Genomic DNA, 14,902 nt, shown 5'->3' with positions numbered 1-14,902 from the left:
GTGTGTGTGTGTGTGTGTGTGTGTGTGTGTGAGTGATACTGGGGATTGAACCCAGAGGCATTCTACCTCCAAGCTCTACCCAGTCCTTTTTTTTTTTTTTTTTTTTTTTTTTTTGTGGTACTGGGAATGGAATCGGGGAACTTCTACCTCCAAGCTACACCTCCAGGACCTATTTTATTTCTTATTTGGAAACAGTTTTGCTAGATTACTGAGACCCTCACTAATTTGCTGAGGTTGACTGCAAACCTGTGATCCTTCTGTCTCAGCCTCCCAAGTACTGGGTTTACAAGTGTGCGCCACCACATCCAGCTCTTATTTTTCATTTGGAAGCGGTCTCACTAAGTTGCAGAGGGTCTCATGAGGTTGCTGGGCCTGGCCATGAACCTGTGATCCTTCTGCCTCAGCCTTCCAAGTACTTGGATGACAGGCGTGCGCCACCGCCCGGTGTGCTGATCCTACTTGAGACCCCTGAGTTGGCATGCATGGCCTGTTTCGGCCTGCTGTGGGGGAGTGGGCTGGGGCCAGCTGAGCTTCCGCCGCGGCACTCTGGTGGTATGTGGTGGGCTCGCTCTGGTTCCTGCCGGCCCGTGCAGGCCTCTCCTGAGCCAGGGCCATGACCTTTGGAGATCCCAGCCTCACTACTCCTGCTGCTTCCTCCTCCAGGGCTGAGAGAGCGGCTTGGTGTCAGGCCTCCTGACTGTGGTCCGGTGGTTTCTCCCTAGGTGCTAGTGTTTGTCCATTCCCGGAAGGAGACTGGGAAGACAGCCAGGGCCATCCGGGACATGTGCCTGGAGAAGGACACGCTGGGTCTGTTTCTGAGAGAGGGCTCAGCCTCCACCGAGGTTCTTCGGACTGAAGCAGAACAGTGCAAGGTGAGGGCCGTTCTCTCCTCCTACCTGGGGTCCCAGGCGCTGACTGGGTGTGGCCCGTGGGCTGGGTAAGGGGAGGGTCTGCGTGAGGGTTTCCTTGTCCCTGGCGAGCCCCGGCTGCTTGGCCTCACCCCTGGTCTTTCTGTTGTAGAACCTAGAGCTCAAGGACCTCCTGCCCTACGGCTTTGCTATTCACCACGCGGGCATGACCAGAGTCGACCGCACCCTCGTGGAGGATCTTTTTGCTGACAAACACATTCAGGTGAGAGTGGGCACCGCTTTAAAGGGCTCAGGGCCAACATGTGTGCCTCTGGGCTTCTGGCACTTGATAGGAAGAACTTTGTGGCCCTCCAGCACTTCCCATGCTGCGGAGGGGAGTGGCGTGGGTTTAGGGGAGCATCTTCTGAGGACTGTGCAGCAAAGCAAACCCTCTGACGCCACGTACCTCCAAACAGCGCCTCAAAGTCAGGACCGTGGCGCCTGATGTGAATTTCTTGGAACCTTAAGTTTTTTAATAGAGGTCTGTGCTTCTGGCTCTTGGATGCCTCCCTAACTTTGAAAAAAAAAATTAATAGCCTTGAATGGATGAGGAACCCAAGAGCCCCTTTGTGCGTTTCTTTGGCGTCACACGGACAGGTCCGAGGACACACGTCCCGTCCCCGGTCCTAGCCCTCTTGCTCCTCTGCCGGTTCCATTCGATGCTCTGAGTTAGAGAAGGTGGGACGTTAATCCTTTCGTGATGTCGTCTCTTCCTCAGCACCTTGCCTTGCCCCGTAGGTTTTAGTTTCCACAGCAACTCTGGCCTGGGGTGTGAATCTTCCTGCCCATACGGTCATCATCAAAGGCACGCAGGTGTACAGTCCTGAGAAGGGGCGTTGGACAGAGCTGGGGGCGCTGGACATTCTGCAGGTACAGAGCCTCGGGCCTATTCTTAGCATGGTAACTTTCCCTTGCCTCTCATGCAAGGTGCTGGGAAGACAGCAAATGAAAGACCAAGTTCTGTCGTGTTGAATCCTGAGCCCAAACCAGAGGCTGTCTTGCACAGCACACCTCCTTGTTTCTGACCAGATGCTGGGGCGTGCTGGGCGACCGCAGTACGACACCAAGGGCGAGGGCATCCTCATCACGTCTCACGGGGAGCTGCAGTACTACCTGTCTCTCCTCAATCAGCAACTTCCTATCGAGAGCCAGATGGTGTCAAAGCTGCCCGACATGCTCAATGCGGAAATCGTACTGGGGAACGTCCAGAATGCAAAGGTAGGGAAGGGCGCTCCCCGCACAACAGGGCACAGCACGCCTCCCTGGTGCTGCCGAAGACCAGGACGTGAGTTCAGTGCCAAGAACCCCGGCTGTCTCTTGTAGGATGCGGTGAACTGGCTGGGCTATGCCTACTTATATATCCGCATGCTCCGATCCCCAACCCTCTACGGTATCTCCCATGATGACCTCAAGGGGGATCCCTTGCTGGACCAGCGGCGACTGGACCTGGTTCACACTGCTGCCTTGATGCTGGACAAAAACAATCTGGTCAAGTATGACAAGAAGACAGGCAACTTCCAGGTGAGTAGCATGAAGGCTTTGAGGCAAAGGCCCCGGTCAAAGTTTTAGGGTTGAGCCAGGCATGGTGGGACCCACCTGGTAAACCCAAGACGTGGAGGGCTGAAATAGGAGGATCGCAGCCCACCTCAGCAGCTGAGACTGTTTCAGAATAAAAAATAAAAAGGTAGAATGCCTCTGGGTTTAATCCCCAGTACCAAGGGGAGAGAGAGAAGTTGTAGGCCCAGGGGAAATGTTTTCAGATTGCTTCCTTGACTTGAGGACTGCGTAGTTGCTTGGGACAGGCATTGACTGCGCCCTTTGAATTCAGCAACTTCCTCAGGCTGCTGCTCTCTTCGTAACTTGAGGGAGACTTACTCGGTTGCTGTCCTGTTGGGGCAGCGGCCTGTTCAAGGTAGAGCTGGCGCTCATTAACAGCAGAGCTGCGCTGAGGTGCCCTTGTTCCAGGTGACAGAGCTGGGCCGCATAGCCAGCCACTACTACATCACCAACGACACAGTGCAGACCTACAACCAGCTGCTGAAGCCCACGCTCAGTGAGATCGAGCTCTTCAGGGTGTTCTCGCTGTCCTCGGAGTTCAAGAACATCACCGTGAGGGAGGTGAGCGGCGGCCGCGGGCAGGGCTGGCGCACCGCCACGGTGCTGGGCAGCTCTGTCCTCGGCACGTGCCTTTCCCTTCACCTGTCTCCCTTACGGCAGGAGGAGAAGTTGGAGTTGCAGAAACTGCTGGAGCGAGTGCCCATCCCCGTGAAGGAGAGCATCGAGGAGCCAAGTGCGAAGGTGGGCCATCTGCTCTGCTTGGTAGCCCTCCTGCTCTGCCAGTGGGGCCTGCACAGTTCCTCTGCTTTCCCTTGGGGCTGGGGACCCGGCCTGGGCCTCGCCGGCGCCGAGCCCTGCCAAGTAGGGCAGCACTGTCCCCCCTCTCCTTTACGCTCTTCTTGCTGCTCTTGACGTGGAGTCGCAGTTGCTCCATGTCTGTAGGTTGAGAGCCGTGGGGATGGTGCCTCTCACTCCCTGGGCTGCTCAGTGATGGCTCCTGCTGGCCGCCTTGCCTTTCTAGATCAACGTGCTTCTCCAAGCCTTCATCTCCCAGCTGAAACTGGAAGGCTTTGCACTGATGGCCGACATGGTGTATGTTACCCAGGTGAGGCAGGGTCCGGGGCCTCTGCGCTCTGTGGGGCTGCAGAGGGAGGTGCAGCACTAGTGAGATGGAAGGAGTGCTAGCTCTGTCCAGACTGACCTGGGGCCGGTGCCTGCGTGGTTCACACTGCTGGACTGCTAAGCCCGGGGACGGGCGAGACTTAAAAGCGCATGCCAGGAGAGCCACTGCTGTGCTTCCAGAGAGGCGCCTTGGCGCTGGCTGCAGGCTCGTGTGAGCTTCGGCCACGGCAGAGGGTTTTATGGTCACCTGTCCCTGTAAGGGGCCATAAGGCAGGAGAGAGGCATGCTGGCAGAGGGGAATCGTCTTTGAGTTGGTGTGGGCACTGCCTGCAAGCCTGAGGGCTGACTGCGCAGCTGGGCCTGCGGCGGTGAAGGCTGACGGGCATGCTTCGCCTTTGCCAGTCGGCAGGCCGGCTGATGCGTGCCATCTTCGAAATTGTCCTGAACCGAGGCTGGGCACAGCTGACAGACAAGACCCTGAACCTCTGCAAGATGATCGACAAGCGCATGTGAGCACCCAGGGAGCTGAGCGCACCGCCGAGTCGGGCCCAAACCCAGGGTGGGGCGGGAGACCCGGAGCGCCGCTCTCCAGCCGCCGAGCCTGAAGTGTGACGTGAGGCTGGGTGGAGGGCCAAGAGGGAAGCCAGGCCTCGGACCCGGCCAGGGAGCTGGGAGGTGGCGGCCAGCGTGGCTCTCTGGCCCCCTTGGCAGAGCTGTGACTGTCTGCGTCTGAGAACTGTGTCTTAGCCAGCGGCGGTAGCGCATGCCTATAATCCTGGTACTGGGAGGCTGAGGCAGGAAGATCACAGGCTCATGGCCAGACGCAGCACCTTTTGAGGCCCTCAGCAACATAGTGAGACCCTGTCTCAAAATAAAAAATAAAATTCGGCTGGGGATAGTATTAGCTCAGAAGTAGAATACCTTTGGGTTCAATCTCCAGTACCTCAAAAAAAGAAAGGAATGACTGTGTCTCACGTGGTTCAGGCTGAAGTGTAGGATGCTTAGGGAAGGCTACAGCAGCTGCCTTCTCCTTCCTGGGTAGGTGGCAATCCATGTGTCCCCTGCGCCAGTTCCGGAAACTCCCCGAGGAGGTGGTGAAGAAGATTGAGAAGAAGAACTTCCCCTTTGAACGCCTGTATGACCTCAATCACAACGAGATAGGTGTGTGGGCGCCCTGCTTCCTGGCTTGCGTGCAGAGCCCGCATCCATTTCTCACCCCGCAGGCAGGCTCACTCCTGGTCTCAGGACCTTGAATCCGCTGGGCTGCGCTGAGCCTAAGGAGCCCTGCTCGCTGGCGTGGGATCTGCCCTTTCCCAGTGGCCCCAGGCCCGGTGTGCGGAGCCCGGCCGTCAGCCCGCGCGCTGTTTGCTTGCAGGGGAGCTCATTCGCATGCCGAAGATGGGCAAGACCATCCACAAATACGTGCACCTGTTCCCCAAGTTGGAGCTGTCGGTGCACCTGCAGCCTATCACGCGCTCCACCCTCAAGGTGGAGCTGACCATCACCCCGGATTTCCAGTGGGATGAAAAGGCAAGGCTGTGGGCAGAGGAGCCGCGGGGGGCGCCGGCCCGGCGCTCGCTCACCCCGCCCCTTGCTCCGGCAGGTCCACGGCTCCTCGGAGGCCTTCTGGGTTCTGGTGGAGGACGTGGACAGCGAGGTGATTCTGCACCACGAGTACTTCCTGCTCAAGGCCAAGTACGCCCAGGACGAGCACCTCATCACGTTCTTTGTGCCCGTCTTTGAGCCGTTGCCCCCTCAGTACTTCATCCGAGTGGTGTCCGACCGCTGGCTCTGTGAGTGTCTCCTCCCCGGGCCTAGGAGCAGGCCTGCCCAGCGCAGGAGAAGGGCTGTGGCCCTTTGTGCCGATGCGCGATGGGAGAGTGGCACACCGCGCCCGGGCTGCTGGTGTGGTGAGGTCTGGGCTCCTTACAGAGCGCTTCTGCCCTTTCTCTTCCTTTTCTGGCAGCTTGTGAGACGCAGCTGCCTGTCTCTTTTCGGCACCTCATCCTACCAGAGAAGTACCCGCCCCCCACTGAACTGCTGGACCTGCAGCCCTTGCCCGTATCTGCGCTGAGAAACAGTGCCTTTGAGAGTCTTTACCAAGATAAATTTCCTTTCTTCAATCCCATCCAGACCCAAGGTGCGTGTGTGTCTGAGGCGTCTCGGCTGCTGGTTGTGGTGACCTGGAGACGGGCAGTAGGCGACAGGCAGGCAGGGCGCTCAGGTGCCGGTGGACTCAGAGCCCCGGGCTGCTGCCTCAGCCTGAGCTGGAGGAAGACCTGCCCGCTGTCACGACGGCTTTGCTCACACGCAGGCCCGTGTTCTCCTCGCGGTCCTCCACCAGTGCTCATAGGGCCTATGGAGATAACACAGCAGCCAGTGCTTCATTGAGTATGAGGAAAAGGCCTTTGAGAGGTGCCCGGTTGAACCAGCTAGTAAACAGCAGAATTGGGATTTTAACCCCCTCCATTTTTTATGATACCGGGGATTGAACTCAAAGCCATTCTGCTTCCTAGCAACACCCCCAGCCCTTTTTATTTTTTTGTAAGTTGCTGAGGCTGGTCTCAAACCTGTGATCCTCCTGTCTCAGCCTCCCAAGGACTGGGATTACAGGCATGCATCATTGCACCTGGCTCAACCCAGTCTTGATTACAGGGTATGGACTTTGTTGTTGTTATTGTTGTTCTGAATGTGAGCTCAGGGACAGTCTGCCCCCGTGGTACACCCTCAGCCCAGTTTGATTACCATTCTGAAACAGTTTTACCAGGTTGTTGAGAGACTCACTACTTGCTGAGGCTGGTCTCAAACCTGTGGTCCTCCTGTCTCAGCCTCCCAGGGACTGGGGTTACAGGCCTGTACCACCAGACCTGGCGCAAGCCAGTCCTGCTTCCAGATGTGGACTCCGGCCTTCCACATGGGGCTGTTTCTAGCCAGCACAGGGGAGCGCTGAGGGGCAGAGGTGTCCTGCTCCCTTCTGCTGGGCGCCTCTTCCCTGCGAAACAGAGAAGGCTGCTTGGGCTCTTGTTCCGTGTGGCTGTCACACGGGTCTGCAGGAGCCCTGCACTGGTCCTTCTTCCCTGATTGTGGAGGAGAAGTGAGGCGCATGCCCATGAGCCCAGAGCTTGGGAGGCTGAGGCAGGAGGACCACAAGTTTGAGGACATCCTCAGCCCCTTGGTGAGGCCCTCCACAACCTAGACCCTTCTTCAAAATGAAAATTAAGTAGGGCTGAGGGTGTATCTCGGAGGTAGAACGCCCCAGGCTCCGTCCCCAGTACCCCCACAGGAGGCCAGTGACTGCTGGGAGCCTTGCTGTCAGGCGGGCGGGCGGCGGCCGCAGCCTGGCTCCTCCCACCCTCATGCCACGCTGCTCTTGGTCCCCAGTGTTTAACACCGTGTACAACAGTGACGACAACGTGTTTGTGGGGGCCCCCACGGGCAGCGGGAAGACCATCTGCGCGGAGTTCGCCATCCTGCGGATGCTGCTGCAGAGCTCAGAGGGGCGCTGTGTCTACGTCACCCCCATGGAGGCGCTGGCGGAGCAGGTGTGGCGGCCGCGCCGCGGCTTCCTGGAACCATTTTACCTGTGATTGTTTCCTGAAGAAAAGCTTCCCTGTTGCTTAAAGGCTGGTGTGAGATTAGAAAGTATCCTGAGCTGTGTAGTCTCCACTACTCGGGAGACTGAGGCAAGGGGATGGTTTGAGGCCAGTCTGTGCAACATGATTCCATCTCAAAAGAGAAAGACGGAGGCCGGGCGTGGTGCGCACCCTGTCATCCCAGCGTTCGGGAGGCGGAGGCCGGGAATCGCAGTTGCGGACAGCCTCAGCTAGTTAGCGAGGCCCTTCGCAACTCAGTGAGACCCCGTTTCAAAAAATGAAAAGGCTAAAAAAAATAGGGCTGGAGGTGTGGCTCGGCGGTGCAGTGCCCCTGGGTTCCATCCCCAGTACCTCAAAAAAAAAAAAAAAAAAAAAAAGGCCAGTTTGGTGGTGTATGCTGTCATCCCAGTACTCGGAAGGCTGAGATGGGATCGCAGGTTCAGGGCCAGCCTCAGCAACCTAAGAAAGACCCAGGTTTCAGGCAACAGTGTTTGAAAGGTGGGGTGTAGCCCAAGGGGTTGAGTGCCCGGGGCACAGTGCCTGGCACCAGAGCAGGCAAGCAGCCTGCGCAGAGGCGTGGCGCCACGGGCACCTGGTGGCTCGCTCTCCTCACTCCTGCCCTCCCGGCCGCAGGTGTACGTGGACTGGCACGACAAATTCCAGGATCGGCTCAATAAGAAGGTGGTGCTGCTGACGGGGGAGACCGGCACGGACCTGAAGCTGCTGGGCAAGGGCAACGTCGTCGTCAGCACCCCCGAGAAGTGGGACACCCTGTCGCGGCGCTGGAAGCAGCGCAAGAACGTGCAGAACATCAGCCTCTTTGTGGTGGATGAGGCCCACCTCATCGGGGGCGAGAGCGGGGTACGGCTGGCGAGGCCGCAGGCTGAGGGCTGCCCCACGCGTGGCCCTGCCGCTGCCGTGGCCAAATGGACACCGGGGACGCTTTGCCGGGCCCCTTGGAAGCAGGGTGGTCGTGTGGCGGGGCTGCTGCAGCAGGGAACCAAGGCGGGAGGGCTCACGTTAGCGGGAGAGTTTGGGCTGTTGTGGGGCGGTTCGGGAGGGGAGCCCAGCCCGGCTGACTGTCGTCCCTTTGCAGCCTGTCTTGGAAGTGATCTGCTCGCGGATGCGCTACATCTCCTCCCAGATCGAGCGGCCCATTCGCATCGTGGCGCTCAGCTCTTCGCTCTCAAACGCCAAGGACGTGGCTCACTGGCTGGGCTGCAGCGCCACCTCCACCTTCAACTTCCACCCCAACGTGCGCCCGGTGCCTTTGGAGCTGCACATCCAGGTAGGACCGCGCCCGCCCTCGGGCTCGCCCTGGCTCCTGGTGCCCGAGTCACGTGACCTCGCGACTTTCTGCCTGTCTCCAGGGCTTCAACATCAGCCACACGCAGACTCGCCTGCTCTCCATGGCCAAGCCCGTGTACCACGCCATCACCAAGCACTCTCCCAAGAAGCCTGTAATTGTTTTCGTCCCGTCTCGGAAGCAGACCCGCCTCACCGCGATTGACATCCTCACCACCTGCGCCGCAGACATCCAGCGGCAGAGGTGGGCGGGGCCGCCAAGTGGGTAGGCTGGGCCGGGGGAGCGCGGCCCCTGAGCCGAGCGGGTGCTCTCCTGCCAGGTTCCTGCACTGCACGGAGAAGGACCTGATCCCGTACCTGGAGAAGCTGAGCGACAGCACGCTCAAGGAGACGCTGCTCAACGGCGTGGGTTACCTGCACGAGGGGCTCAGCCCCCTGGAGCGGCGCCTGGTGGAGCAGCTCTTCAGCTCAGGTAGAAGCTCCTGGCAGACCGCCACACGGCCGCTGCTGGACTCCAGGGCCGGTGGTGGCTCTCTGTGGACGTCACATTTGATCCCTGAGACCCGTGGAATGTTAGCGGAGAGGGTTTTCCCTGCTTGCTAGATGACAGAACTGGCCGGCATGTGAGCTGTGCTGCTCAGGGCCTGGTGTCCTGGGCCCAAGACTGCTCTGCACGGATTCTGGATGCTTCCTGGTGGCTAGGACTTGCGTTTGTGTGATGGGAGCATTCTACCTCTGAGCTGCACCCCCACCCTGTTTATTTTTTATGTTAAAACAGGGTCTCAATAAGTGTCTTAGGGCCTCTCTCGATTGCTGAGGCTGGTCTCGAACCTGTGAGCCTCCTGTCTCAGCTTTCCAAGTCCTGGGATCACAGGTGTACTCCACCGAGCCCAGCTGGTTAGGTCAGACAGATATAAGACCAGACTTCTGGCTCTCCCGGGAGGTCTGGTGTGGCCGTGGCATTTTATGCAGTGCAACCATTTTGACACTGCCTTGAGCATCAGTAGAGCTGCTCCACCCAGATGGCCTGGCTGAGGGCCTGGCCCTGCCTGAGGCAGTGTCAGCCGCTCCCACGAGGGGGCCGGTCGTCAGGCCCTGGTGCCCCCCTGGCTTTCCCTGGGCTGTGATCGCCACCCTGCCAGGATCGCCTTGCTTCACTAAGACAGTCCCAGCTGAGGCTCCTGCAGCACAGCTGACCTTGCCCTGCCGTTGCTCCCGGCGTCCCCTCGGCCTCCCCTGTCCCCACGAGCGCCGTGCCTGCCCTCCCTCAGTCTGCCCTCCCCTCTGCCACCCAGGGGCCATCCAGGTGGTGGTGGCTTCTCGGAGTCTCTGCTGGGGCATGAACGTGGCCGCCCACCTGGTCATCATCATGGACACCCAGTACTACAACGGCAAGATCCACGCGTGAGTATAGTCGGAGCTGTGCGCTACCACAGCTGCCCTCCTAAGAGGGGCGGAAGTCTGCAGTATCAAAGTAGGGAGACTGGCGAGCAGCTAGGGCTCCGCCATGGCCGGGGGCTTGAGAGTGGAGGGCACGCTTACGATCCCTGCGCATGGAGGCTGACACAGGAGGATCGCGCAGGTTCAAAGCCAGCCTCAGCTACTTAGGCTCTCAGCAACTTAGTGAGACCCAGTTTCCAAATAAAATATAAAATAGGTCTGGGAGTGTAGCCTGGAGGTAGAAAGCCTCTGGGTTCCACCCCCAGTACCACCAAAAAAAATAATACATTTCAGAAAAAATCTGAATAGCTGCATTTTCCCCCCAAGTGCTAATTACTTTGAAATGAAACTTTTTGTGTATGTGGTATTGGGGATGGAACCCAGGGGCATTCTACCTCCAAGCTACCTCCCTCTCCCGGCCCATTTTTGTGTGTGTGTGTGTGTGGTACTGGAGGTGGAACACAGAGGCTTTCTACCTCCAGGCTGTATTCCCAGACCTGTTTTATATTTTATTTGGAAACAGGGTCTCACTAAGTTACTGAGAGCCTCGCTAAGTAGCTGAGGCTGGCTTCAATCCATTGTGATCCTCCTGTCTCAGCCTCCCAAGCACAGGGATTACAAATGTGCCAACACGCCTGGCTTTTTTTTTTTTTTGAAACAGGGTCTCACTAAGTTGCAGAGGGCCTTACTAAGTATTTAGTTGAGGCTGGCCATGAACCCAGATCCTCCTGTCTTAGCCTCCCAAGTACTGGGATTACAAGCGTGCACCACTATGCCCAGCTGAAATGAATTTTATTTTATGGGTGGCTTTTTGTTTTGTGGTACTGGGATTGAACTCGGGCATTCTATGTCTGAGATACATCCCATCCCTATTTTATTTTTTATTTTGAAACAAGGTCTCATTAAGTTGCTGAGGCTGTTCTCGAACCTGCAATTCTCCTGTCTCAGCCTCCAACTACAGAGATTACAGTTGTGCCCCACCATGGCTCATGAGTTTATTTTTAATGTCTAAACCTGCTGCTTTGTTGGTTTAAGTTAGTTGACTCGGTAGCGTGTAAAGTGTATAGCTCTTAATATTGGGAAAGTTGATTCACACATTTGTCTGGAGAGGGATTTGTAGCTTTGGTTCGAGGACCTTGAGCAGCCCATTCATGACTTACTTGCGAGCGAATGTGCCAGTTAGTGAGCAAGCCGACCTGCTGAGCTCGCAAGGCCACGCAGGACCGCGCGATTTGGCCTTTCTGTTCCCCTCTGATGCGGACGGCAGCAGGCCCCCTGAGCTGGCCCGTCCCTACAACCCTCCCTTCTCACCTTCCTCTGCCTCAGCTACGTGGACTACCCCATCTACGACGTGCTCCAGATGGTGGGCCACGCCAACCGCCCTCTGCAGGACGACGAGGGCCGCTGCGTCATCATGTGTCAGGGCTCCAAAAAGGTCAGTCCGGGCTCCTGCCACTCCGTTGGGACCCTGGGCCTCGGCATCCAGACTCCTTATCACTGCCTCCCCTCCCTGCCCCGCCCCACAGGACTTCTTCAAAAAGTTCTTGTATGAGCCCTTGCCAGTGGAGTCTCACCTGGACCACTGTATGCACGACCACTTCAACGCTGAGATTGTCACCAAGACCATCGAGAACAAGCAGGATGCCGTGGACTACCTCACCTGGACCTTTCTGTACCGCCGGATGACACAGAACCCCAATTACTACAACCTGCAGGGTCAGTGGGCGCGGGAGCGCCCTGGCTCTGGCACCCCCCAGCCCTCGCGGGCGCCGTGCTAAGCTCGCGTCCTCTACCTCCGCAGGCATCTCCCATCGCCACCTGTCCGACCACCTGTCGGAGCTGGTGGAGCAGACCCTGAGCGACCTGGAGCAGTCCAAGTGCATCAGCATCGAGGACGAGATGGACGTGGCGCCGCTGAACCTGGGCATGATCGCTGCCTACTACTACATCAACTACACCACCATCGGTGAGCCCGGGCCGCCTCGCGGGAGCGCAGGGCCGTGCTGGCGGTTACCTCTTCTTCCCTGGACTATTTGTGTGCGCGGTACTGAGGATTGAGCTCAAAGGCACTTTACCTCCAAGCCACACCCCCAGCTCCATTTTATTTTATTTGGAAACAGGGTCTCACTAAGTTGCCAAGTCTGGCTTTGAACCTACGATTCTCCCGTCTCAGCCTTTCAAGTGCTGGAAATACACGGGCGCCACCACGCCGGGTCTTCTCCCTGTTCTTTACCTACTTCTGGACCCTCTCACGGTTTCCATTTTCTGCAGAGCTCTTCAGCATGTCCCTGAATGCCAAGACCAAGGTGCGGGGCCTCATCGAGATCATCTCCAACGCGGCAGAATACGAGAACATTCCCATCCGGCACCATGAAGACAACCTCCTGCGGCAGGCGAGGCGTGGCCCCGCCCCTTCCCCCTTGGGCCCTGGGTCTACCTGCCCACAGCCTCCCGCCCCGCCCCTCGTGGCCTGGCCCCAGGGCACCCGGGCCCGAGTTGGTCTCAGACGGTGTGTTCCTTCACTTCGCAGCTGGCACAGAAGGTCCCCCACAAGCTGAACAACCCCAAGTTCAACGACCCGCACGTGAAGACCAACCTGCTCCTGCAGGCTCACCTGTCCCGCATGCAGCTGAGCGCCGAGCTGCAGTCGGACACCGAGGAGATACTCAGTAAGGTGCGCGGGCGTGGCCGGGAGCGCGCGGCCGCCGCGGCCGGGAGGGCTCGCCGGTCAGGAAGGCTCGGTCCCACCCGCCTGCCCTTGCCGCCCGCTTTAGGCGATCCGGCTCATTCAGGCCTGTGTGGACGTGCTCTCTAGCAATGGGTGGCTCAGCCCTGCCCTGGCAGCCATGGAATTGGCCCAGATGGTCACCCAGGCCATGTGGTCCAAAGACTCGTACCTGAAGCAGCTGCCGCACTTCACCTCAGAGCACATCAAACGCTGCACAGACAAGGTGAGTGGTGCCTCCTGACCTAACCGCTGGGCTGGGCTGGGCTGTGAAGGCAGGGCTCGGCCGGGATGCTTCCAGCTTCTGTTCCTCACTCTTAAGGGGCCCCGGGGGGCTGGCTGTGTAGACAGTCTAGCAGCATGAAGAGGGTCAGCGGGCTCTGCGGGTGGTGTGGGCGGGGCCCAGGAGCTGGCTGTGTAGATGGTCTGGCAGTGCGGTTTGGGGTCAGGGGGCTCTGCATGTAGTTGGGGGGGGCGTGCTGGAGCTGGCTGTGTAGATGCACGTGGGGGGGGGTGGCTGTGTAGATGGTCTGGTAGTGCGAGGGGTCAGCGGGCTCTCCACGCTGGGGCTGGCTGTGCAGACGGTCTGGCATGCAAGGGGCTCATGCTCTCCCTGCCCTCCCACCCACCGCAGGGAGTGGAGAGCGTATTTGACATCATGGAGATGGAGGACGAGGAACGGAACGCGTTGCTCCAGCTGACCGACAGCCAGATCGCGGATGTGGCCCGCTTCTGCAACCGCTACCCCAACATCGAGTTGTCTTACGAGGTGGTGGACAAGGACAGCATCCGCAGGTGAGCCGTGAGCGCCCGGGCCCCGGAGGCACAGCGCAGCCAGCCCAGAGCCCGCCACGCCGCTCACGCCGCCTTGCTCTCCCACAGCGGCGGGCCGGTGGTGGTGCTGGTGCAGCTGGAGCGCGAGGAGGAAGTCACGGGCCCCGTCATCGCCCCACTCTTCCCTCAGGTGCGTGCTGGGTCGAGGCCTGGGCTGTCTTGGGTAGGGGTCCGTTGCCCATGGAGGGAGGGATAATGGAGTCACGAGGCTGAGAGTAGATCTGGGGCCGTGGTTTCTGGATGACTGGTCCTCATCGGCCCGTCGGGGGAGCCTCACAGTCTGTGACAAGTGGCTCCGGGATGCTCTGGCTTCTGCTGAGTCTCCTCTCTGCTTTGTCAAGCCTTAGGTGCTGCTGCTTCGATTCCATTTGTTTTGCCCCAAGAAAACCTGATCCTCTGTACATGGAGAGTAATCGGGTTAGCAGCAGAAGCCAGACACTGCCATGTTGAGGCCTGCAGACTGGCTGTCAGCAGCCTCAGGAGCGCGCCTTCATGCGTGGAGGCCAGCAGGGCGCACTTAAGATGCTTCTCATCCAGCGTGCCCGCCTTCTGTTTAAGGGCCTGCCGGGCCCCGGTACTAGAGCGCTACTAGTAGGATCTGAATGTTTCAGATCTTGAAAAGGTGGGAAAGTATCTTGGGATAAGGAAGGTAGACCTGGGTGTGTGAGAGGCTGAGACAGGAGGGTCACAGGTTTAAGAACAGCCTCAGCAACCTAGTGAGGGACTCAGTAACCTAGTGAGACCGTTTCAGAATAAATAAAATAGGCCTGGGGTGTAGCTCAGCAGTCGAATGCCCCTGGGTTCAGTCCCCAAAAAACAACATTGGAATTCTTGGCTTCTGGTTGCTGCAGAAACGTGAAGAAGGCTGGTGGGTAGTGATTGGAGACGCCAAGTCCAATAGCCTCATCTCCATCAAGAGGCTGACCCTGCAGCAGAAGGCCAAGGTGAGTGGCCTGTCATCCCCGGTCTGTCCCAAGGTGAGCGGGTACGTTCCCGGCTCTGTGCCATCCTGACTCCTGCCTGCTCTCTAGGTGAAACTGGACTTTGTGGCTCCAGCCACTGGGGCCCACAACTATACCCTGTACTTCATGAGTGACGCTTACATGGGGTGTGACCAGGAGTACAAGTTCAGCGTGGACGTGAAGGAAGCTGAGACGGACAGCGACTCCGACTGAGCCCCGAGGCGCTCACCTCGCGTGGAGGCGTGGGCATGGTGCGCTGGGCCCCACTCCTGCACCATCCCAGCCACCCCACCTCGTTGCTTTCCCCGTAGCCACCTGTAGCGCAACTCTGGTCCAGCGCCAGCCTGCGCTGTCGAGTGGACACATGTACAGCACTTCTAGGCATGCCATTGGTAGGTTCTGAGTAGACTTTCTAATAAATAATAACTTGGAGAAGCCAGGTGTCCTTAGAGTGAT

General features: G+C 58.6%; 1 protein-coding gene across 1 annotated transcript in view; it reads left to right on the top strand.

The window, feature by feature from the left end:
• The window catches only part of SNRNP200 (small nuclear ribonucleoprotein U5 subunit 200), a gene marked incomplete at both ends in the record, with an annotated part of 29,124 nt that extends 14,465 nt beyond the window's left edge, over positions 1–14,659 (top strand). Inside the window, 29 exons of the mRNA XM_080711207.1 lie at positions 723–872; positions 1,021–1,131; positions 1,647–1,778; positions 1,938–2,126; positions 2,232–2,429; positions 2,874–3,026; positions 3,126–3,206; positions 3,487–3,570; positions 3,990–4,096; positions 4,630–4,748; positions 4,963–5,117; positions 5,191–5,380; positions 5,554–5,727; positions 6,969–7,129; positions 7,814–8,041; positions 8,277–8,468; positions 8,551–8,729; positions 8,806–8,957; positions 9,781–9,889; positions 11,252–11,360; positions 11,452–11,641; positions 11,727–11,891; positions 12,197–12,318; positions 12,456–12,599; positions 12,700–12,876; positions 13,285–13,445; positions 13,533–13,614; positions 14,336–14,428; positions 14,516–14,659. Of these exons, the coding sequence (XP_080567333.1) occupies positions 723–872; positions 1,021–1,131; positions 1,647–1,778; positions 1,938–2,126; positions 2,232–2,429; positions 2,874–3,026; positions 3,126–3,206; positions 3,487–3,570; positions 3,990–4,096; positions 4,630–4,748; positions 4,963–5,117; positions 5,191–5,380; positions 5,554–5,727; positions 6,969–7,129; positions 7,814–8,041; positions 8,277–8,468; positions 8,551–8,729; positions 8,806–8,957; positions 9,781–9,889; positions 11,252–11,360; positions 11,452–11,641; positions 11,727–11,891; positions 12,197–12,318; positions 12,456–12,599; positions 12,700–12,876; positions 13,285–13,445; positions 13,533–13,614; positions 14,336–14,428; positions 14,516–14,659 (4,251 nt within the window). The remainder of the gene's footprint in view (positions 1–722; positions 873–1,020; positions 1,132–1,646; positions 1,779–1,937; positions 2,127–2,231; positions 2,430–2,873; positions 3,027–3,125; positions 3,207–3,486; positions 3,571–3,989; positions 4,097–4,629; positions 4,749–4,962; positions 5,118–5,190; positions 5,381–5,553; positions 5,728–6,968; positions 7,130–7,813; positions 8,042–8,276; positions 8,469–8,550; positions 8,730–8,805; positions 8,958–9,780; positions 9,890–11,251; positions 11,361–11,451; positions 11,642–11,726; positions 11,892–12,196; positions 12,319–12,455; positions 12,600–12,699; positions 12,877–13,284; positions 13,446–13,532; positions 13,615–14,335; positions 14,429–14,515) is intronic.
• Positions 14,660–14,902: the final 243 nt, after the last annotated feature.

The sequence above is a fragment of the Muscardinus avellanarius genome (assembly GCF_963383645.1).
Source record: "Muscardinus avellanarius genome assembly, chromosome: 15".
NCBI classification, from domain to species: domain Eukaryota; kingdom Metazoa; phylum Chordata; class Mammalia; order Rodentia; family Gliridae; genus Muscardinus; species Muscardinus avellanarius.
The sequence above is the reverse complement of the archived record's forward strand: the minus strand, read 5'-3'. Positions and strand labels throughout refer to the sequence as shown.